The 24009-nt window shown below is 41.4% G+C and overlaps 1 protein-coding gene across 3 annotated transcripts in view; it reads right to left on the bottom strand.

Moving 5' to 3' along the window:
* The window catches only part of BMPER (BMP binding endothelial regulator), a 255137-nt gene that overhangs the window by 185957 nt on the left and 45171 nt on the right, over positions 1-24009 (bottom strand). For 2 of the 3 annotated variants that reach the window (XM_082471850.1, XM_082471849.1), the window contains exons 4-6: positions 8888-8970; positions 5236-5326; positions 781-863 (exon numbers count right to left, since the gene is read on the bottom strand). In XM_082471850.1, the coding sequence (XP_082327976.1) occupies positions 781-863; positions 5236-5326; positions 8888-8970 (257 nt within the window). The other variant, XM_082471851.1, reaches the window with a different exon arrangement.

The raw sequence follows: 24009 nt of genomic DNA, 5'->3' as shown, positions 1-24009 counted from the left end.
GAGTTTACTCCAAATTTAAAAGACATTAATAAAAAAGATCTCTTTAAAATTATAAAATTAAAAGTATTATACCAAATTCCGTTTTGCATTCCTAAGCACTCTGAAGATATCCTTAGCATGTGAATTACAAATCAACAATGCCTAGAAAGGCAAGTCTATGGTTTTGTCTCACTAATCCCTTCTCCGCCCTGAATCCATGGTTTAGAGGCATTTCCTTCTGTCCGTTCCCCTCAACATAATTGACCAATCCTCAGATCAGCTTCTCTCCGAAGCAAGCTGCATTTATCTCCATCTGCTTCCCATTTGACTGCACTAAAGAACTCAACAGCTGCCTAAGCAAGAAGCTTCTCGGGCCCAAGAACAGAGAATCCATGTCTTCCCAAAGAAGAATGTAGGTGGAGGGAATCAGCCTCTCTCCCTCACTCTTTAGACCAGTGGCTGTCAATCAATTTTCCAAGACACACGTGGCAATGTCGGCAGACACTGTTGCTTGTCCCAGCTGAGGGGCTGAGTGCTCCTAAAATCCAACGGTAGAGGCCAGGGATGCTGCTAAACGTCCTACAACGCGCAGGACAGCTGCCACCACAAAGGACCACCCAGCCCAGAATGTTAGCACCGCCAAGGCTGAGAAACCCGCCTTAGAGTGATGAGCTTTTCCCTTGGCTCCACATCAGGAGGCAGAGGAGGAGAGACCATAAGGAGACTTAGGGCTGCTCTTGGTGAGTCCCAGCCACAATTAACCAGAAGGAACGCCCTTGGAACATCCAGGGCAGTACTTACAACACAGGAACACTTGGTACATTTGTCTCCTTCTGGCTGAAATTCCTCCCCTTCTCGGTACTGCACCCCCTCAAACACACAGCCTAGAAAGCAAAGAAGAATTTCGATTTAGGGCAGCAGCCTTGATTCAGCTTGACACTATCCTTCTATCCACTGTGCATCCATCCCCACCCTCACCCCCGCCTAGCACAGTGTCCTCTTCAACCAGAGAACAAGACTGCTTCATGGTAAAATGATAGGTAGATAGATAGATAGATAGATAGATAGATAGATAGATAGATAGATAGATATAATATAGATACAAAATTATATATATATGGAATACAAAAGATTGACATGGGTCCAGAAACCCGAAGATACTAGAAAGCAAGCAAGACATTGGAAGCCAGGTCAGCCTAGGCAGCATCAGTGCAGGGTTCTGAGCCCTGCAGAGTCTGAGGAGCTCACCGGGACAACCCCAACCACAGCCAGGCAACCAAATTCCAGAGGGGTCAGAAGAGGCAAAGAGAAGGTCAAGCAACAGAAGTCATGGTTGAGCTAAGGAGCAAATGACACAAATAGCTGCCACTTGGAGAATACCCAGAAGTGCCCCCAGCCTCTACCAGACCCTTCACACCCCTGATCTCACTCCGTCTTCAGTGAGCCTACAAAGCACAGACTCTTACCACTGTCCCCATAGACAAGGAAAACATGGCCTAGAGAGAGAAACAACTCACTCAGCTGGGCAGGTGGCAGAGCTGGGACACGAACTCAGCTCTGACCCACTGGCCGTACCGTACAGAGGGTCAGGCACCAAGACAAGAAAGGACAGAGGCAAGGCTGGAGGTGCCACACAGGTTCTCAGTCCCACCCTATGTGCTGTTAAAGGGCCTATGATGGTCCCACTGAGTTTGGCTAAATATAGGACCAAAAGCCCAGGAGGTGCCTCCTATTCAGAAAGACGGCCAGGTCCCTGCTGTATTCTCAAGTGACCTCACAGATGACTGGAAGCACGGGCTGGCCAGCAACCCTGTGTCACCTGGGCCATGGGAGGACCGGCAGCTAATGGCAAATCCACTTCCCTCAGGACTGTCCTCACGAGGTACTTTGCCAGAATAGCTGAGGTCACTTTCCACATAGTAGACAGTGCTGGAAGCAGCACTTCCAATGGGTGAAACTCAGCAAAGGGGGCTCTTGTGAAAGACTGACTCATGTCCCTGAGAGTAGGTATTCAAGGCCTGCCCACTGAAGTCATCAACAGAACCCACCAAACCCTCAAAGCAGCTGGTTCCTGACAAAGGGAACATCTGAACATATGAGCATTGCCCATAACCACCCGACCTGGCCACTGGACCTATTCATTTTAAAGCTAGATATGGAGCCCTCTGTTCAACTGAAAGACACGGGGGCAAATGCTACTGAAGCTGAATGGCTGAGTGAACTGCGGCTTTAAGGTCTTTCTGATGCCCACACCCAGAGCCAGTCATCAGCCACCTCCTGCTGTTCCCTTTGATGCAGGGAGACTTGGTAAGCTTGGGACCCTCCCAGTGGCTCTATCTCAGCCCCGTTAATAATGGCAGGTGCCCAGTCGTCTCTTTTCAAAGGACACTTCCAACAAAGGGTCTCCAATGCTTTCATATATGTTTGCACCACTGGTTCTGTCATATGGATTGCCAGACAGGTTAACTGCACAATATACATTTGACAATTTAAATAAGGAAATTTTAAATGAAAATTGCACGCAAACTGTTCCCATCACAACCCAACGTCCTTGAGCAAAGAGTCAGATGAAAAGGAAGGAGCAGGCAACCAAAAATGCCCTGAAATCTGTTTCAGGGAGAAACTGACCACAAGCTGTATGTGTTTGTCATTATGCGGAATACCATTCTGTGATCAGTGACAGATGCCAGTCCTTCTGAATTACAAGGAAAATACCCCAAGGCTTCGCTTAACTGTCCCTATCTAGACTTGGCTGAAGGCTCCTTCCCAAGACACAGGATAATGCATCCTGGATGTGGCCTCTTCTGAGTCTTCTGATTTGCATCCCAAAGGTTGGCCTTTGAAATTAAAGAGAGAGAGTAAAGTTGATTCTTGACCCCATAACCAAGGGCACAGTGCCTGCCCAGGTGTCAGGGGGCTGGTGTGTAGCACTGGCAAGCTAACTTTTAAAGATCTGCCTCCTAGGGCATCTGGACCCAAGTTGCAAAATTATCACAGTGTGGGGATAGGGGGAGGTAGTGCAGTATGGGGGCCAAGAAAGAAAAGGGGCCAGATCCCAAGCCCACCTTTAGCCGTAACTCACTCCTGGGCGTTGGGCAGGTACTTATCCTCACGGAGTCAAATTTCTTCCTGGATGAACTACAGACAGTACCTCATCCCTCACTGGGATGGTGGTGGGGACTTAGCATTATGATATATGCAATCATGGAGCTCAGCCTTTCCTTCCTGGGAACTCAACTCAAAAACAAAGTGAGAGGACTTCCCTGGTGGCGCAGTGGGTAAGAATCCGCCTGCCAATGAAGGGCACACGGGTTTGAGCCCTGGTCCGGGAAGATCCCACATGCCGCGGAGCAACTAAGCCCGTGCGCCACAACTACTGAGCCTGCGCTCTAGAGCCCGCGAGCCACAATTACTGAGCCTGAGTGCCACAACTACTGAAGCCCGCACGCCTACAGCCCGTGCTCCACAACGAAGAGAAGCCACCGCAATGAGAAGACCACGCACCGCAACAAAGAGTAGCCCCCGCTCACCGCAGCTAGAGAAAGCTCCCACGCAGCAACGAAGACCCAACACAGCCAAAAAAAATAAAATAAAAAAAAAAAAAAAAAAAACACAAAGTGAGAAAAGCAACTGCTCAAATATGATAACTTCAACTGCTGAAATAAATTCACTCTGCTGTTTGTATATGCACACTTTCAAAGGCAGACTAAAAATATGACTATCTCCTAAGTGAGAAGGAATGTTATATATGCCAAGTTGATTCTATATCAATAAAGCAACAGTCTACTCAACAGAACTGAATTAATATTTAAGAGCTTCAATACCTTTTAAATCTCTAGGGCATATAAAATTTGCTCTGTTATCAATCTCAAGCTTGGCTGTGTACAGTAATTTTCTGGGAGGCCTGAGTGTCGCCCTCAGAGACTCTGATGGAATTGGTCTGGGAGGCAGCCTGGGCATCAGGATTTATTTTTTAAAACTTCCCAGGTGATTTTCATGTGCAGACTAGAGTATTAGTGAGCTAACCTAATAAAGATCCCTTAGGCATTTTAGAGGATGGTTACATGATGTAAAGCATTCAGTGCATTCAGAGGGGAAAAGTACTCAAGCAAACTCTGTTTGATAGATACAAAATAAGTGAATTATGGAAAGAATTATTTTACTTTCAACTGGTTTCTGGCCTTCACATAAGCTTATCCAATAATACAAGCTTCACACAAATCCCAGTGTGAAAAGGAAGTTTGGCTCAATAAAGACTGTCCAGGGAATTCAGAAAGGTTAGAAGTAGTGGAGAGAGACTGTCCTTATTGTCATTCAAAGATGAGGGAAGGTTGGACTCTGGAAGGGCCCCGGTCTGCGCACATGGCAGAGTGTGCGGAGGGGAAGGGACCAAGAGCTCATCTTCGCAAAGCATCCCACGGCGATGCCTTCACCAATTCCCGGGAAGGTTCGCAGTACAGAAGGCCCTTTGGAGATCAACTTCAAAAGCAAAGAGAAGTAGTTGTGAGTATGGCCTCCAGTGAGGAAAAGCACTCAGAGTAAAACCCAAAATGCAGAACATCTGTCGAAGAGCATGGGCCAGAGGCTTAAGGGATCAGAAAAAAATCTCTCACCTCAAAATCCCCAGGCTGGTACCTAAGGGCAAGAAAAGATGCAGGAGGCCTTTGTAATCCTGTTCAGAAAAGTAAGAGGAAACACTCCACCCACTGGAAAGGAAAGATCCCTTTGCTGTCAGCTAGGCCGTGGGACCCTCTAAAAAGACAGTGGGTCCCACTCACTACACCACGCAGAAAACTGAGACCAGCAAAGCCCTAAGCTAAATCCTCTTAGGGACACAGCTCTAGGTGTTCAGAAAACATCTGGTCACCTCATCACCAAGGTGAGCTCTGGCCAAGGTATTGCAATATGAAGCAGTAAAAAAGACATTTCTGGAAGCAAGCGAAAGCCACAGCCTTTCCTTCCAAAATAAGCGTTACCTGTGGCCCTGTGGAGTGGAAAGCAGGCCTCCGGAGCCTGAAGCATCCTTGCCAAGACCTACAGCACGTTGCAGTCATCCCGGACACGCCAGAGTCCAACCGGACATTTCTATGAAAAGGAGTTTGCTCTCCTAACCCATTAGGTACACAGACGTAAAGTGAGAAAAATTCCAGTCAGGAGTGGGGAAAATCATGCATTCCTGTGAGAACCCAGAGGGATTTCAACAGTGTTGTACTGTACCAGGGAGCCTCGCCGCCTTCCCCTTCCTGAGAATGTTACCTGGACACGTGGGGCAGCACTTTCCCAGATGCTTGGAAGGGTTTTTACAATGAACGACACATCGCACCTCAGACTCTGTGACAACTCCTTCCTGAAAAACAGAACGCCGCAAGGAAAGTCAGCCCAGAATTCCCACTGAGGACTTACTCACTTTTGGAAAGTAACCAACTTAGTAGGAGAAGAATTCAAACACAAAAAGTGCAAAGGTGGGATGGGTGTCAGGTCCAGAGGTATATGGCACAAATGAGGTCTGATGGCCCCAGCTCGCCCCATCTCGAAGTACAAATCCTGTACCCGTTCTCTTCCCTGTCCTAGTTCTTTCTCTTTGACTCTAATTTCCTTTCTTTCTTCCTCCCTCCCTCTCTCTCTCTCTTTTTCTTTCTTTCTTTCTCTCTTCCTTCCTTCCTTCTTTCCTTTCTTTCTTTCTTTCTTTCCCTCCCTCCCTCCCTCCGTTCCTACCTTCCTTCCTTCCTTCCTCTCTCTTTCTTTCTTTTAAATCTAGTATTTAAAACCTCTATGCTGCCAGTCAGTAGCTAACAGAGTCTAGCTGTTCATTCACAATTGTTTTAAGTTTTCAACACTTACTATATTTTCTGTAATTGTTATTGCACTTTAAGCCATTAATTATAAGGCACAGAGTACAAACAATATTCCAGACTGGCATCTGGAGACCTAAATCCTCACCACCCTTCCAGGAATAACTAGACACCAGCTCTGCAATCTTAGAAATTTCTCTGGGCCTCGCAGACAGTGTGGCTGTCAGTCATCAAATGAAGAGATTAGATAAAACTATTTTAACGTTCATATTATGTTCTGTCAAAATAGATACTTTCGGTCTTAATAATGAAATCAAGGGACTCATTTGCAAACTGATCTTGGGACTCTAGTATTTTAATGTTGATTGAAACATTTTTTAAATTAATTTTCAGAGTTGGTCTTTGAAGCATTTTTCTCTATATTCTCTACCCATTTTATAAAATGGATTTGTATGTTTGTTTGTTTGTTTAATTTTGTTTTCAGGGGAGTGGTAACGAAAGACAAAAAGCTATGTAACAGTTTGACAACTAGATAATTTTCTTCATCGTTTCTGCTACCATATCATCTCAATCCAACAAGGAAGGTTATATCCTAACTGCCTTCGTATCTGTCAGACCTGAGGCTTCCACTACCAGGGGAATTTATTGTGGTCTATATCACATTTGTGAAGGAAAAAAATGCCAAAATACCAGCAACATACAACATCAAAAAAGGAACTGGGCTTTAGTTATGTAACTGAAGCAATGCAAAAAGCCCAGGATCAATTTCCCTTTAGTATCTGCAATCCAGATGTTGGATTCAGGTTACTTCCCAGCATGAATTTCCTGTCTCTGATCTTCAAATCTTCCTCTTCCAGTAAGACACTAAAAGTGGAAAATAAAGGTAAATTCTCCACCATCAGAACTCCTTCAGTACGAAGACATAAGAAATAAGCTAGAATTCAACTCAAATGGAAATAAACCAGATCATTAGACTAGCTGTTATCTGTCTGGTATCTAGTTGTACCCAGTACTTGTAGGCTCAACCAGAAGTGTTTTAAATGACAGTGTTGCTTATTCTTACGACCACCCTATGAGGTAGTACTATCTCATTTTGTGGGGGATGAAAGTGTGGTCTAGAGAGGTTAAGTAACAAGTTATGTGAATGGCAACGCCCATATTTTACTCACTACACTATACTCTCTCTTCTGATACTGATTCTACGCCCTGAGAAGAGAAGATCTTGGAGACAGAGGTTGCAATTGTGTCATTGTGCAGAGGAGCATCTTAAAGGAAGACTTCCCTGATGGGTACCAGTAAGCGGTCGTTTCCTGCATTCATAGATGAGGTCTCCTTCCCTAAAGAAGGAAGAAAGTAAGCAAGAGTGGGAAGGTACCAGCTGAGCAGAGGAACAGCTTTTTGTAACTACCTTAACAGAAGTTTGCTTTTATGGTTATTGAGTGAAATAATATTTTTAAACTAGCTAACAGGGTGTAGGCAAAGTATTATAAAAGGAAAAAATTAAAAGGCAAAGTTCATTCTTGGTAACTAACGTCCCCTTTCTGCGCTCCATTCTATAGTTCAGCATTTCCTGACTCCCAGGGATGTTGGTCTTTAAGATCTCTTCCAGTAATAATTCGATATTCCTGCATCATTCTCTCTGGCCGCTGGTGAATGGCTAGTGACCAAAGCCGATATTCACAACTGATGAAGGCTTGATGTGTTATTCAGTCAACAGAATATTCCCACCCAGATAATAGTTTCCATTTAATCTAAACAAAGCCTTCATCCAAAGGCAGCAAAATTCACCACTGGTCCATGCAACCTGAAGATTGTCAAGACCTCTGACTACTGTATAAAAATGTTACACTACACTCCAAAAGGCATGCAATCGTCTTGTTTAAAAGACAGTGTAACCATGGCTTTCGGAGTGTCCCTCTCAAAGACTGGAAATCACATCGGTCAAGAGGCAGGGTGGGGATGGGGTGGTGCAAATTTTAGAATGAATGTGGGCTTTTCATGTTATTAAAAGTCATTGCTGTCATTATTTTGTTCCATAAAGCTGACTGCATGTATAACCCAGAGTAAAAATTCAACAAATATTTATTGAGTCAATTAATCTATTATTCATATCTGTTCTAACTACTGCGTATTTTCATAAATAATTTAGATTACTACATAAATAAACTGAACATTTAACTGAACAAGTAACTGAAGATCTTATGAGTGAACATGCCCACTGTGGGCTTTTGCAAAGAACGTGATTACATAAAATTCAGATTTCAATAAACTAAATGTCAATATACTTGCGATAAGATCAGAGAGAAATATGCATTATCTTACTAACCTTGGTTCTCCTTTAAATGCAAAAGTATATCCTTGAACAGTGAAATGAGACTGGGGGAAAATGATTTAACAGCATCTTCTCTACAGAGAAAAATTTTTAAATTATGTCAAAATTAGATGAGCATTTTTTTAACAAAGTATTTCTTTAAAGAAAAGGAATTCGAAAATTTCAATTCTTCATTTCCCCTTTGGTTTATCTTGCCTGTTTAAGACCTGTAACGATTAGAGCCACAGGGAAACAGTGCTCTTTTCAGAGTTCAGCAAGCACCAGGCACAGTGGGCTCCCTAGGACCCGAACTGGTGGTTCTTAAATTTGTTGCGTTGAACTCATTGAGGTTACAATGTACTAATTACTTTGATTTAACACAGTCTGCAGATTGGCTCCAGCTCAAAATGTTTCTAAATCAAAAAAAGGGAAACATATATCCTCTAACAATACCTCTTTCTGCTAATAAGAATTCGTGTTTTGCAAAGCTGACTCACAGGAAGACATGAATTTTCCCCAAGGACATATGCATCTTCTCAGAGTTTTTCCAGGCACAGTTTAACAATGGTGAACAATTCTGCTGTGTGTTTCTGGAAGCAAGTCCCATGCAATATCTATCCTGTAACTGTCTTGTTATGGTGACTGTCACGATAAATTTGGACAAGGATACAGTTGGTTTTTCATTTGTTTCTCATTTTTGTTTTGCTTTTTTCTTTGGAGTTTTGTTCTGTGATGTCTGAAAAGGGTTTCTGGAGAGGACTTTATGGATTTCTTGTCACTGGAGAGTAAAATAGGTGGACTTTACCTGGCACTGGTGCAGGACACAGGGTTCAGCAGGACTCTGCCATTTGAAGGAGCTGTTATAGGTACTTCCTTCATAGGTACAACCTAGACGAAACACAGAAGCAGGAAGAAAGGCCAAGAATGAATGTGGGTTTCCTTTATATTTGAAGCAAAAGAAGTTATGTCTTCTAAGCCAGAACTAGCGATCATAGGAACCACCATGCTCCTTGGCTATTTTCCTCCAAACACAACTAAGACTTCTGAATATCCACCTAGCTTTCGCTTACATTAATTCTTTGACTACTGAAAAGATTAACCTCACAGACTATATTTCCACATGGAAAACCACTGATTGATGAACTCTCTTGGCCAAAATGCATAACCTCGTGACTTTATTTATGCCTAGTTAAGTATGAGGAGGACCAGGGCTCAAAACACCACTGTGAAAGGGGATTTTACACAAGACTACATGAATTTAAGATTGCCGAAGGTCAAGAGGGAAATCTAAAACATGGTAAGAAATAAAAGCAAACAATTAAAATATAGGAAATGATTGCAAAATTCTATACCCATCTAAGACTCCTGACAAGCTACTGTCTTCAACAGATGAAACCTTCCAAGCCTTGCCTCCAAGCTCTAAGAGCTATGATTTCATATTTCACTTTGATTTTACTTTTACGTATGAACTAGATTAAGGAAATCTGAAACTAACAATATATGGATTATCACATGTTAATTCACTAGCCAAAACAGAAGTCATGCTCATTCATTGGCAAAAACAGAAGTCATGCTCATTCATTGGCAAAAACAGAAGTCAAAGGCCAGAGATTCTCAAAAAAGGAAACAAGTTTAAGTCTCTGTAGAAAGAGCCAAAGAAATAATGATGCAAGGATCACAATCTAGATCTTGAATTAGTTTGCCCAAATAACACCCTCCACCTTGTGAGTTACGTTTTCGGGGAAGATGCACCTGGCTATGACACTAGTAACTGCACAATAGATTATTAGGAGCACACCAGGCAAATGGGATTTACCAATTATAGTCCAACTGCTTAGCCCAAAGAGTACAGCAGCAGGAACACACACATGGGATAACGCAGAAATAAAAGGGCCTGCCCCTCTGTACCAGTGATTGACTTCTGCCAAGCCAATCAACCTCAATTCACATCAGTTTTTCTTGTCCAAGATACAAAGAGGAGACTCACCTCCTTCTCTGAATTCGTTTAGATACTGCAGTGGTAATAAAAAAACAAAACAAAACAAAACAAAAAAACAACCTCAATACATACAAACAGAAAAATAAAGGACTTAAGATTTCAATAGATGTTTTCATAAACTTGGAACCATGATTTGAACTCCCAGAGAATTATGAATGACTGAAAAGAGCTCAGTAACAACTCTTCTCTCTAGTTCCTACAAATCAAATTACTAAAGTACACAGCTGATTGGAACCATATTAGGGAAATGCTTTCACTCTATATTTTTTAATTTCCTTTGCATGAAGTGTTACAGCGATAAAATATTCAACCACAGGCACGCCTAGCACACTACAAATACTTATGCCAAACCCAGAATGAACACAGTAAATTTTCAACAATGAAAACAAGTATAAAATAATTTGGGCTAGCATAAATCTTACGGAACAAACGTACTTACAAAAGACGTGCCATGCGCATGTCTGATCCCCTACCACAGACTCACTCGGATAATAAATAACTTGTTCCGAGAGATGGAGGTGGGGAAATCAGAGGACCAAATCCAACTCACGTTAAGTCCAAGTAAATATGAAATGCCTGCCAAGTCTGCCAGTGGCGTTTCCAAATATGTTATATATTTTCATCCTCTGGATTAAAAAAAAAACTGAAAGAAAGAGTGATTTTTATGCTGGTAATAGGGCAGGCAAAGAGTTTACCTTTTTTACTTTGAAGGAGGAAATGTACTACAAGCCCATATAGACCAGGCAGGAACTGCAGGGCAAGAGACTGTTCCCAGAAAATGCCAGGCCATGTGCAAAGGGCTCCCAGGAGTAGGGCAGACCTCTCTGGATTATTCCACCCAAAATGGGGTAAAAGGTATTGGCACCAGTGGTCCACAATGCAGGGAACCCAGCAATGTTTTCTGCTTCAAATAACTCAACTGGAAGGCTGGCTTCTCCACCACAGTTTAACATATAAAGACCCAGGTCAAATTATGATGAGCTTCATTGCTTAACTGCCCTTGTTGACATGTCAGTCTACCACACCTGAGTCCATATAATAGATTTTCCCAAATGTTGGATGAGTCTGAATGAATGAGTAGACTCAAAAATATAGGCGTTAACCTCTTTCAAAAGTATAATCCATACCTTACCTGCCCTCAACAGCATTGATTGGTTTTGGAGACTCCAATAGACAAAGCATCCTAGTAGATTTCATATGTAAGGGATTCTTGGGGATAAGATAATTTTAGAAAGGACATTTTCACTGCTCTTTGGGTTCATGTTCTAAGATAAACATGTCATCTTAATGCAAGACACTAACATGAGCTATGTGAAGACTCACATATACATACAATCAAAGGGAACCTCAGATTTACTCCAGACTTATTTCTTATTCTCTGTAAGGCAAATTTCTTTATAATAAAATCTATTTACCACCAATTTTATGCTGCTAATAGGGCAGACAGGCAACATCTTGTCCCTCTTTTCATTGAAACTCCAGAGGAGGAATATATTAAATAACTATTATTGGCCAGGGTAGAAAAAGAGGCAAAGCAAATTTTCCATCATACATTGAGGCAGTGTTTCTCAAACCACCTCTAGTGAAAGGTTTGTTTTGCTTTTGTTTTTCCAATCCAATGTGGGCCAATACTTTCATAAAATATAATAGGACTTCCCTGGTGGTGCAGTGGTTAAGAATCCACCTGCCAATGCAGGGTACACGGGTTTGATCCCTGGTCTGGGAAGATCCTACATGCCTAGGAGCAACTAAGCCTGAGCGCCACAACTACTGAGCCTGAGCTCTAGAGCCCGCGAGCCACAACTACTGAGCCTGCGTGCCACAACTACTGAAGCCCACATGCCTAGAGCCCATGCTCCGCAACAAGAGAAGCCACCACAATGAGAAGCCCGCACACCGCAACGAAGAGTAGCCCCCACTCGCCGCAACTAGAGAAAGCCCGCACGCAGCAACGAAGATCCAACGCAGCCAAAAATAAATAAATAAATTTATAAAATATTAAAAATAATAATAGATTACTATAAAAATTAAATTTAAAAGATTAAGGCAAAATATAAATTTTTATTATTATATGTAAGAGGTATAGAATTACTTTCTAGAATCATGATAAACATTTCTAGTTGCTTACTCTCCGATTCTGTACTTTTCTCATTGTAGACCGGCATCGTTGTTTCTGGACCATTGGTGACCTGCAGAGCACATTTTGGGTTGCACTGCTTTGAGGGATGTGTGAGGGAGGAGCAACCCAAAGAAACAATCAAAAGATTTCAATCTTAGATAGTTAGAACTAGAAGCAAACTTGCAGATAATCTACTTTCTCTCTTTCATTTACATGTAAGAAAATTTGCACAAAAAAGATTAAAGTGGCTTACTCAAAGTCAGAAGGCATTTGGTGTGAAACTAACACTAGAACCTGGTCCTGTATGAAATCCACATTTTCACATACAGGTCTAAACTGGCAGAATTATTTGGACACTTTCTAATTCATAATATCCTTTGCACTGAGGACTTAATGGCCCGGGGGGAAAAAAAATCAACTCTGTCCTTATAAAATTAAATGATAGCAGATCCAGGAACTAAATGAAAAAGTGGGTAAGCTGGGCAGGCAGGGAAATGGTTAGGCAACCAGTAAAGTCACTTTTCCTTTTTCTTTAAATATTTTTAAATAAACTTTCGACAAGGGAATTTATAAACATTCATTAGTTTTCTTCTGGTGATAAAAAGCTTTTTAGATTCCACGAGCATCATGAAAACCAACCATACTGCAGCAGGAAGAAGTGGTTATTTTCTGGTTAAATCACTGTAATATATTTAAACCAGTAGCTCTCAGTCTAGAGTGGTTTTGCCTTCCCCCTCCAATTCCCCACCCAGAGGACTTTTTGTAATGTTGGGAGATATTTTCATATGTCACAGGTTGGGGATAAAGGTGCTACATGTCTCTAGTGCACAGAGGCCAGGGGTGCTGCTAAACACTCCACAATGCGCAACAAAGAATCAACCAGCTCACAACGTCAACTGTGCCGAGGCTGGGAAACCTTGATCTAAACCATCATATGTAGCCACAGATGGTTCTTCTTTACAAAACTAAAATAATATAAAAACAAGCCTAAACTAGCTACACGTCACTTGTACATTTATTTCAGCTTTTTATATTATGTATTTTCAGGGTGGGGAAGAATTTCAGAGCACTTTTTTTAAACACAAACTCTCTTGCAGAGACGCTTGGCCTAGTCAACTAGTTCAATTCGGAAAACAACGTGGCAATGTAAACAGGAAGCACACAAATAAATTGAATCCACAATCAAGCAATAAAACTCACTTTTCCTATTAGCTGTGACCTTTTTCAGCAGCCACATTATGCCAAGGGAGACAGAATACTACACATTTTCATCATTCTGTTGTTAAAATAGCTGTTAAAAATCATCAGGACCATAAAAAAAAATAGCATTGGCCGTCTAATGAGCCTTAGCCCCACCCAGTCTCACCCTTCTAGTCTTAATCCTCTCTTTTTTCAAGTTAACATTTAGCCTAAGAGCAGAGAACTGCATCTTATCATTACCAATAACTTAACCCTTGGCACCCAAGGGCCTCACAACATGGCCCCAACGTACCTTTCCAGTGTTTTCCCTTCATTCCTGCAACTCCATCTAGGTCCCTGGGGTTATCCACCTTTCCCTGATCGTAATGAACTCGAATGCTTCCTTAAATAGGTTCAAGTTCTTCAACCAAGGCTATCCCGCTTCTCCCTCTATCATCCCACTGAAATGTCACTCTCTTGGGCTGCAGCTGCCTACAAGTGCCCAATCCAAGGGGACACTCAACCCTTATCTTATAAGACTTCTCTATGGCAAGCTGACCACATTTTCCTTTTTCCATCACTGCCCCCCAACCCCGCTCCCTCCCCGCCGCCACTTTCCAGATGTTCTCTTCCAATTATCTTTCCATTCCGTCCACTCCTGCCTCAGCTAAGCTGCTGGTTGTTCCTCACCTGGACTATTACAACGGGCTCACTGCTTCTGGCTGGGACAGGGTCCTTTTTCAGGCATCCTCCTGCACTGCTACCAGTGTACGCTCTTTCAAATCCAGGTCTTATTACCTCATTCACACACTTGAACTCTATCAATGACTGATGGTTCTCAACCCAGCTGAAGTGTATACTGGTACCTATCCCCAAGCTCTCTTCTCTAGACCAGTAGGATCAGAGTCTCTGGTGGTAGGAAGTGGAAGAGGAATCTAATGTGCAGCCAGGATTGAAAACCACTCAACTTTACTATAAAATTCAAACTTCTTAGCATATACAACTCTCAGGTCTGGCCTTGACTCATTTATTTATTCTCTTTGCTGCTGCTCCCAAACTCCCCACACTGCAGACATGCTGCACTTAGAATTCTCCCAAATATGGCCGGATAATCTCATCCTATGATTTCGCAAATGCTGGTCCCTTCTTGAAAAACCCAGATCTCCTCCATTCCCTCCATCTCCATCATCCCCACAAGGACACAAAGGTCACCCAGGCTCTCCTTCTTTGCCTGGCTAACTCCTCTTTCAAGACTCAACTCAAGGTCACAGCCTCTAGGAAGCCTTCCTGGAAACTTCCCCACCGAGGGTGTGCTCTTGTCCTCCTTCTCCAAGAAGACTTGTCCTTTCAAACATCTATTCTAGGTCATTTACAATACTTTGTGTGTAGCAAGTACTTAATCAATGTTTCATTTCGATAGTAATAAATAGTAAGCACCAATATTTGCAGCTATTCCTGCAAAACACAGGGAAAAAGAAATGGAGAAAGGATGACATTCCTTGGACGTCCTGTCTTCTCTTTTGGCAGGTAGACTAGTTCAATTCACTATTCCACCTCCAGAAACAGCAAAGTGTTCCTGGAGCAACTCAGATGCCAAAGTCTGTCTCTTCTAACACCGACCCCCAACCGCAGTCCCCCATGGACCAGGTCAGCTAGGGCTGAACACAATGAAGGAAAGTCCTTGAGCATACCAGCACCTACTGACCCTCAGAAATGAGAAACATATCAACACCTTCTCGGTCCCCTCTTCCCATACTGTGCACACCTCATTTTAAGTTAATTTTCAGGAGGGTGCCTTTTCTTTCCAAAATCAACTTTGATGCTCCAAGTTACTGGTTTAGTTTTGTCTTGTTTTATGGGGGGTGGGGGGGAGTAGCATGCAAACTGCCATATTTATTTAAATGAAACCAACCGTATGGTCTTTGAAATCAGTTCATGCCACATGGTACAGGGAAGCAGAGAAGACAGGTGTGCCATTCTTTGCTGTTTCTGGGCCACCTGATCGGGCAGCCCCACCTCCTAGACTTGGTCAATAAGCCCCAAATTACCCCAGCTCAATACAATTTTTTAATGAACCGTTTTTCGGACACTGTTCTCCAGGAATATACGGAAGTATAATCAAAAGGGATAAACATAAAACCTGACTAGCCATTCTAGGGCTTAAGTTGTGTCCTTAGGAGTTCATTTAAAACAGGCTTTTATTACTCTTCAAGGCTGTACCTACCATGAATCCTGCAGGCAATTTTGCTTATTTTTAGCTAATGGCAGTTTTATAGTCAAACCATTTCCTCAATCCCAGGAGAAAGACTCAGACCCACAAACTGAGTTCTTAAAGAGTGGCGTGTGCCCCCTGGACACAACACTCTTTTCCATAGCTTTTTTGTTTTGTTTTCCAATTATGAATTAACCATATGATTGAAATGAAATAATCAACAATAGAAAAAGAAGTGGTGGAAAGCTATTTAACCTAATTTTTGATGCTTTTGTGAATAAAATCCTACATACACAGAAATATCAGATGAGTACAGGTGACTTGTAAATTCAACTCACTTCACCAGTATATAGGAACACACAAGCTCCATGTGACTTACTTGGGTTTCTAACCTATTTGTTTATTGAGGACTATAAAGTGATGAAACTGTGGCTCACAGGACCAGTCTCATGACTTTACAGTATTGTAATACATAGAATATCTGGCATTGATGTTAAGGTAATAGAACAGATTCTATAAGCCAGAAATAAATTAGGCTTCTATTCGATAAAATATGCTTTCAAACTTTTAATATAATTAATTCAATAAAGGAAATATGCAATGCATTAAGGACAAAAATGCTTGCAACAACTTTTTAATATGAGCCACATCACCCATCATCCCTGCATTTGATCTGGTCTTACCATAAATACTTCTTAATTTAGGAGTGCTCCTACCTCTAGGCTGAATCAGTATTACAGCAGCCATACTACCCCCAGCACCCCATTGTCAAATAGCCAACACCCATTGCTTCTCACCAGGCAAAGAAGAAAGAACTATGTTGAGCTCATACTGAGCAAAAACAGAAAAAGAAGAAAAACCTGGAGAGACTGTCCTGTGAAGCCATAAGCTTGGTTCTCCAATGTGGGCAGGAAAATGTCACTAGAAGTCATTTCCAAAGATGAATTCCAGGGACTTCCCTGGTGGCGCAGTGGTTAAGAATACGCCTGCCAATGCAGGGGACACGGGTTCAAGCCCTGATCCGGGAAGATCCCACATGCCGCGGAGCACCTAAGCCCCTGCTCCACAACTACTGAGCCCGCGAGCCACAACTACTGAAGCCTGCATGCCCAGAGCCCATGCTCCGCAACAAGAGAAGCCACCACAATGAGAAGCCTGTGCACCGCAACGAAGAGTAGCCCCCGCTCGCTGCAACTAGACAAAGCCTGCGCGCAGCAACGAAGACCCAACGCATATAATATATATGTATATGTATAGCTGATTCACTTTGTTATAAAGCAGAAACTAACACACCATTGTAAAGCAATTATACTCCAATAAAGATGTTAAAAAAAAAAGATCCAACGCAGCCAAAAATAAATAAATTTATTTTTTTTAAAAAGATGAATTCCAGGGCTTCCCTGGTGGTGCAGTGGTTGGGAGTCCGCCTGCCGATGCAGGGGACGCGGGTTTGAGCCCTGGTCTGGGAAGATCCCACATGCCACGGAGCAACTAGGCCCGTGAGCCACAACTGCTGAGCCTGCGCGTCTGGAGCCTGTGCTCCGCAACAAGAGAAGCCGCGATGGTGAGAGGCCCGCGCACCGTGATGAAGAGTGGCCCCCACTTGCCGCAACTAGAGAAAGCCCTCACACAGAAACGAAGACCCAACACAGCCATAAATAAATAAATAAATAAATAAGTTTAAAAAAAAAAAATTAAAAAAAAAAGATGAATTCCAAAAATATTTTCAGAAATATTATGTAAATAACCCTCCAACAGAAGAAAAGGAGAAAATTTAAATCACTGCATAATTATTTTAGGTGAGGCATTGTACTTGGAATTTTCACATGTAATTTTATTTTATTTTTATAAAAAGCACTCTAGGGCAGAAAACACTTTACCCCTAGTTTTTAAAATGAGGATCTAAGATTCAGAAAAGCTAAACTACTCTGTCCAGGTCACACACCTACTCTTTTTATCTTACTCTAAAATCCACATCCCATTCATTCACTGGGTCCTGCCAGGCGCATGGGAGAAGCTCAGAAAGTAGTAGCTTCAAAAACAAAAAGAGTAGAAATGATGTCCCTGGGGAGGATAACGTGCTGCCTTTCACTTGCTAACTTACATGATACTTTAACATCATGTTCCAGTGATGTCTTAAAACCAGTATTATAAAGTAAAATGCAGCTTTTGCAGCTGAAGAGGCAATACCCGATTCTATGGATTTACATTTACTCTGTTCTAAATGCCTTTACCTTCGGCTATGAACCATGCTATGCCTCAGGCCTTCTGACATCATGAAGCGACAAATAACGAGGGATCAAAAGATCAAATTCAAACATCTCAGGTCAGAGTCACGCATTTTTCAAAACAGGAACATGTTTCACAGTATGGGGTGCACAGGAGCAGCTTAAGAAAATAAAATTTATTTGAAGACTGCAAAACAACCAACAATCTCATAGGATAAATTATGGCAGCCACAGATAAGAAATCACAAATGGAATCCTCAGTTTCCTGAACGTAATTTCAAAGACATCAGTGAAAATCTCTTTGACGAGCATAAAGAAGAAATGAAAATATATACAACACACATACAAAATGCCATTTGCGTGACTAATGTAGTGCCCTGCATCATTTTTACACTTTGGGAAGCATACCACACAGATGCAACCTTTATGGTTCATTAGATAGGATGTTTAGGGCTCCCTGTAAAAAATTTGTCAGATCTTACCACCTCCCTTTTTCTCTTTTATATTTTGAAATAATTATAGATTCACAGCAAGGTACAAAAAATATACAGGGAGGTTCCACATACCCTTCACCCAGCCTCCCCCAGTGTTAACATCTTGCATGACCATAGTACAATATCAGAATCAGGAAACACATTGGTTGACACTGGTGTGGTCCACTGAGCTCATTCAGATTTTACTGATTTTACATGCACTCATTTGTGTGTGTGTGTTTGTGTGTGTGTGTGTGTGTGTGTAGTTCTATTCAGTTGAATCACACCTTTAAATTTGTGTAACCAATCAATATACAGAAGTGTACTATCACCACAAGGCCCTCTCAAGCTATTCATTTATAACTACACTCACTCCACTTACAGCTTCCATCTCTAAGCCCTGACAACTACTAACTAGCTCTCCATCTGTGTAATTTTGTTATTCAAGAATTTTATATAAATGGAATCATACAGTATGTAGCCTTTTGAGATTGGCTCTTTTCTCTCAGAATAGTTCTTTTGAGATCCATCCAAGTAGTTGCATGGATCAATAGTTTGTTCCTTTTTATTGCTGAGTAGAATTCCATGGTATGGATGTACCCCAGTTTGTTTAAACACTCACCCACTGAAGGACATCTGGGTAGCTTCCAGTTTTTTGCCTATTACAATTAAAGCTGCTGTGAACATTTGTGTACAGGATTTTGAGTGAACACAGGTTTTCATTTTACTGGGATAAATAGCCAAGAGTGTAATTGCTGAGTTATATGGTAAGTAAATATTTAGTTCTACAAGAAACTACCATACTGATTTCCAGAGTGGCTGAACCATTTAACATTTTCACCAGCAATATATGAGATTTTCCACATCTTCACCAGTATTTGGTGTTATCATGCTATACATAATATATATATATATTTTTTTTTGCCATTTTGATAAGTGAGTAATGATATCACACTGTGGTTTTTATTTGCATTTTCCTGATGGCTAATGATGTTGAATATATTTTCATGAGCTTTATTGCCACCTGCATATACTATTTGATGAAATATCTCCAATTTTCTAATTAGATCTTTTCCTAATTAGATCTTTTGTTCTCTTCACAAGGTCTTCCACAAGGCTATTTTTTTTTATTTTGATGAAGTCCAATTTATCAATTTTTCCTTTTTATGGGAAGTGCTTTTGGTGTCAAACGTAAAAACTCTTTTTGCCCAACCCTAAATCTCAAAGATTTCCTCCTACATGCTTTTTATACACATTTTATAGTTTTACATTTCACATTTAAGTCCATGATCAATTTTCAGTTAACTTTTGTATAATCTATGAAGTTTATATCATGTTTCTTTTTTGCCTATTTTTTGTCTAATTCTTCCAGCACCATATGTTGGAAAGGTTAGCCTTCTTCCATTGAATTGCCTTGGCACCTTTTTGTCAAAAATCAGTTGGGCATACTTGTAGGAGTCTATTTCTGGGTTCTTAATCCTTTTCCATTGATCTTTGTGTCTATTCTTCCACCAACACCACACTGTCTTTATTACTGTAGCTACACTATAAGTCTTGAAATTGGGTAGACTGATCCTTCTCACTTTACTCTTGTTTTACAGAAATTGTTTTAGTTATTCTAGGTCCTTTGCCTTTTCATATAAATTTAAAAATAAGCTTCTCTATGTCTACCAAACCAAACCCCTGCTGGGCATACCCCTTTTTATACCATTCGAGAAGTATTTACATGGGAAAATCAGGCTTGATGCACCCATCATCCAGGAGCCTCTCCCGCTGCAGGACGAAGCCTGCTGATGTTTGCCTAGTACATTTTTGGGAAGCATTTGTCAAAGAGCAGTCCAAGGACGAAGGGCATCCCTAGGGGGCTTGTTGAAATGTAGATTTCTACAGCCCATCTTTTTCCTCTTATCTGCCACCTCCTTTACCTGAGCTCTTTTCTAAAAAGTTTGAGCTAAGCCTCCTTTGCTTTGGGATAATTTTAGAACTGTGTGGCCAGCAGAAAGGGTCCCTGATTAAACAGCCCAGCATATATGCAGAGTCTTCTGGGAGGTTGTGCGTGGCCTGCCCTGATCTGCAGGCCATGAAATCAGAGGGAGGTCTTTGTTACATCGAATGGTGGGTAGATAAGGGCATTAAAGAGAAAAATTCACCCTCTCTAAAATGGGAAAAAATGGAAAAAGACATTAACATGTGGAAAGAAGCTGTAGAAGATACAGCCAAATATCCAACAAGAAATGCAGTTGCTGATGAGTGTGATCATACCTGGAGAGGGATGAGGAGAAATCTCCACCAACAGGTGAGCCTCCAACTCAACCAATATGAATCTGACATAGAGGCAGGTAATGGGAGCTCTGTACTAGCAATCCTGCACTTCCTGAATCTGAGAGGAACCGTGGATTTCTGGATTTTAGCTCGTCAACGAAGGCTTATCTTAAAAATTGCATTTCTTTTGTTAGTGATATTTGTTAAAAAGAAGAAAAATACCAAACACATGGCATATAGTCAGTGATGTGTTGCTAATGTTTGACAACCAGCTCTACAGAAGAGAAAAGCCCCAATCTTTTAGTGTATTCCAATTTCCAACGTATAAACACTACCACCATGGTCAATTTCAAGCTACCAACATAATGGCACCAAGCACAGAGCTAGAAATATAAGCACTCCAGAACACCACTGTATACACAACTATTTATTTTAACATTAGACGTTATTGGGAGTCCCTCCCATCAAGCCTCTTAGATAGCCTCAACCACCAGAGGGCAGACAGCAGAAGCAAGAAGAACAACAATCCTGCAGCCTGTGGAACAAAAACCACATTCACAGAAAGATAGGCAAGATGAAAAGGCAGAGGGCTATGTACCAGATGAATGAACAAGATAAAACCCCAGAAAAACAACTAAATGAAGTGGAGATAGGCAACCTTCCAGAAAGAGAATTCAGAATAATGATAGTGAAGATGATCCAGGACCTCGGAAAAAGAATGGAGGCAAAGATCGAGAAGATGCAAGAAATGTTTAACAAAGACCTAGAAGGATTAAAGAACAAACAAACAGAGATGAACAATACAATAACTGAAATGAAAACTACACTAGAAGGAATCAATAGCAGAATAACTGAGGCAGAAGAACGGATAAGTGACCTGGAAGATAGAAGTTATTGGGTCCGTGAAACTTTTTTTGTTCCTAACAGCAAGCGATGAACATTTGGCTAGAATTTAGGGTATTTTATTGGCATCAGAGGTCATGCTGTTTATTCAATATACCTAGATAAAATACTTACGAATACCAAGTCACATCTTTTCAGTGATGACATTATATCTCACTCTCCTCCTCCTCAACCTGGTATACACAAGCTCATAATTTAACCAGGGGAACATTCATTTCAGTGGTTTCCAAAATTGTTGACCATCAGAAACACCTGGGGGTTAGTTAAGAATACAGATTCCCAGTGGAAACAACCCAAATGTCCACTGATGGATGAATGGATAAACAAAATATGGTGTATATATACAATGGAATATTATTCAGTCATAAAAAGGATTGAAATTATGATACATGCTACAACATGAATGAACCTTGAAGACATTACATTAAGTGAAATAAACCAGGCACAAAAGGACAAATATTGTATGATTCCACTTATACAAGGTACCTAGAATAGGCAAATTCATAGAGACAGAAACTAGAATAGAGGTTAGCAGGGGCCGCAGGGAAGGGAGAATGAGGAATTATTGCTTAATGGGTATACAGTTTCAGTTTGGGGTGATGAAAAAGTTCTAGAAATAGATAGTGGTGATGATTGCACAACAATGTGAATGCATTTAATGTCACCGAACTATACACTTTAAAACGGTAAATTTTATGTTTTGTGTATTTTACCACAATAAAAAAAAAAAAAAAAAAGGACACAGATGCCATTGGAAATTATGTTTCACTTGGTCTGGAGTGGGACTCAAGCATCTGAATATTTCACAAGCAGCCCTGGAAATTCTAAGGCACATTCAGGTTCAGGACCCCTGCATTTTACAGAAGAAGAAACCAAGGCCTGGAAAGAAATAACTTAGTGAAGGTCAAGTAACTAGAAGTAGCAGAGCAGGGAACTGATTCCAGATCTAATTCCAAGTCCAGACCCCCTTCACTTCATTCTTCAAATGACTGAGAGTCTTTACAACTATCCAATCCACAGGCCCCAAGGCACAGAAGCTCCCTGTCTAGATGCCTGAAAATATTACCCTGGCTTCTGCATTTAGCACTTCAGTGTGGTCTTGCCTCTAGAGCTTTGAAGTTGTTACCTTGCATTCAAAGCCTCATCAAGGTGGCCATCCCACAGTCTCCAGAACCCCAAATATCAAAAATTCCAAGTGTATTTTTAAATCTGATCCCTCTGCTGGTCCCAGGTATGGCTCAGAGAATGCTCAGACATTCTCAGGTAGTCAGAGGGTTGCCTCATGTGTTAAACATCGGCTGGTCGATGCCCAAGCATGTCTGCAGATAAAAATCTTGAGCCCTTTAACCACCAAGCTACTGGAAACATAATTAGATGGCTCTGGTGTAAATAAGCCCATCCGAGTAAAGGAGGCAATCAAGTTCACAAAAATACCAATGTATTTTGTTCATGTTCATTATCACATCAGTCCCAGTAAATGTCAGCCTCTCTAGCAGATAGATTTCTATGGCAAATACACATTAGTTCTCAAGGTGAGATACCTGTCAAAAAGAGAACCTAAGGGACTTCCTTGGTGGCACAGTGGTTAAGACTCCACGCTCCCAATGCAGGGGGCCTAGGTTCTATCCCTGGCCAGGGAACTAGATCCCACATGCATGCCACAACTAAGAGTTCACATGCCACAACTAAGGAGCCCACAAGCCACAACTAAAGGAGCCCACCTGCCGCAACTAAGACCCAGCTCAACCAAATAAATTAATTAAATTAATTAATTTTTAAAAAAGAGAGAACCTAAAACATTTGATCCTAAACACAAATTGTGCCAACTTCTAAGCAGACTGAAAGAGAGTATTCTCTGATCAAAGCTTGATAAGAATAGTTATAATTGTAGCATGATGGTCATTTTAAAAACAATCAGTAGCATGCGTGAACATTCATGTATCTTCATAAAAAGATATGTGTCACAAATACAGACATACTTTCAACTTTGCAGTTGCCAAACTCAAGCAGCAAATCAAAGAGACCCTAAACAGACGCTGGGGGCTTTTGTTTCAAATCACTTCTTTCCTGTAGTTTTTGATGAATCATTCCAACTTTCCACTTGGAATACCTAGCTTTATTTTCACAGTTTGATAGCCTCCAGGAAACAATGCTTAATAGAAGCCTCAGAGGAGATAAGAATGTTGGGTTTTTTCGTAATATATTTATTTATTTATTTTTGGCTGCGTTGGGTCTTCATTGCGCACGGGCTTTCTCTAGTTGTGGCGAGGGTGCTACTCTTCGTTGCGGTGCACAGGCTTCTCATTGCGGTGGCTTTTCTTGTTACAGAGCATGGGCTCTAGGTGCACGAGCTTCAGTAGTTGTGGCGCACAGGCTAAGTTGCTCCATGGCATGTGGGATCTTCCCAGACAATGGATCGAACCCGTGTCCCCTGCATTGGCAGGCGGATTCTTAACCACTGAGCCTTCAGGAAAGTCCCGAGATAAGAACGTTTTGATTTTAAGACATTTCGAGATGATAAGCATCACTGTGATTTCATTCCTGTAGTGAAA

Source organism: Balaenoptera physalus, assembly GCF_965194825.1.
Source record: "Balaenoptera physalus genome assembly, chromosome: 8".
Taxonomy (NCBI): domain Eukaryota; kingdom Metazoa; phylum Chordata; class Mammalia; order Artiodactyla; family Balaenopteridae; genus Balaenoptera; species Balaenoptera physalus.
The sequence above is the reverse complement of the archived record's forward strand: the minus strand, read 5'-3'. Positions and strand labels throughout refer to the sequence as shown.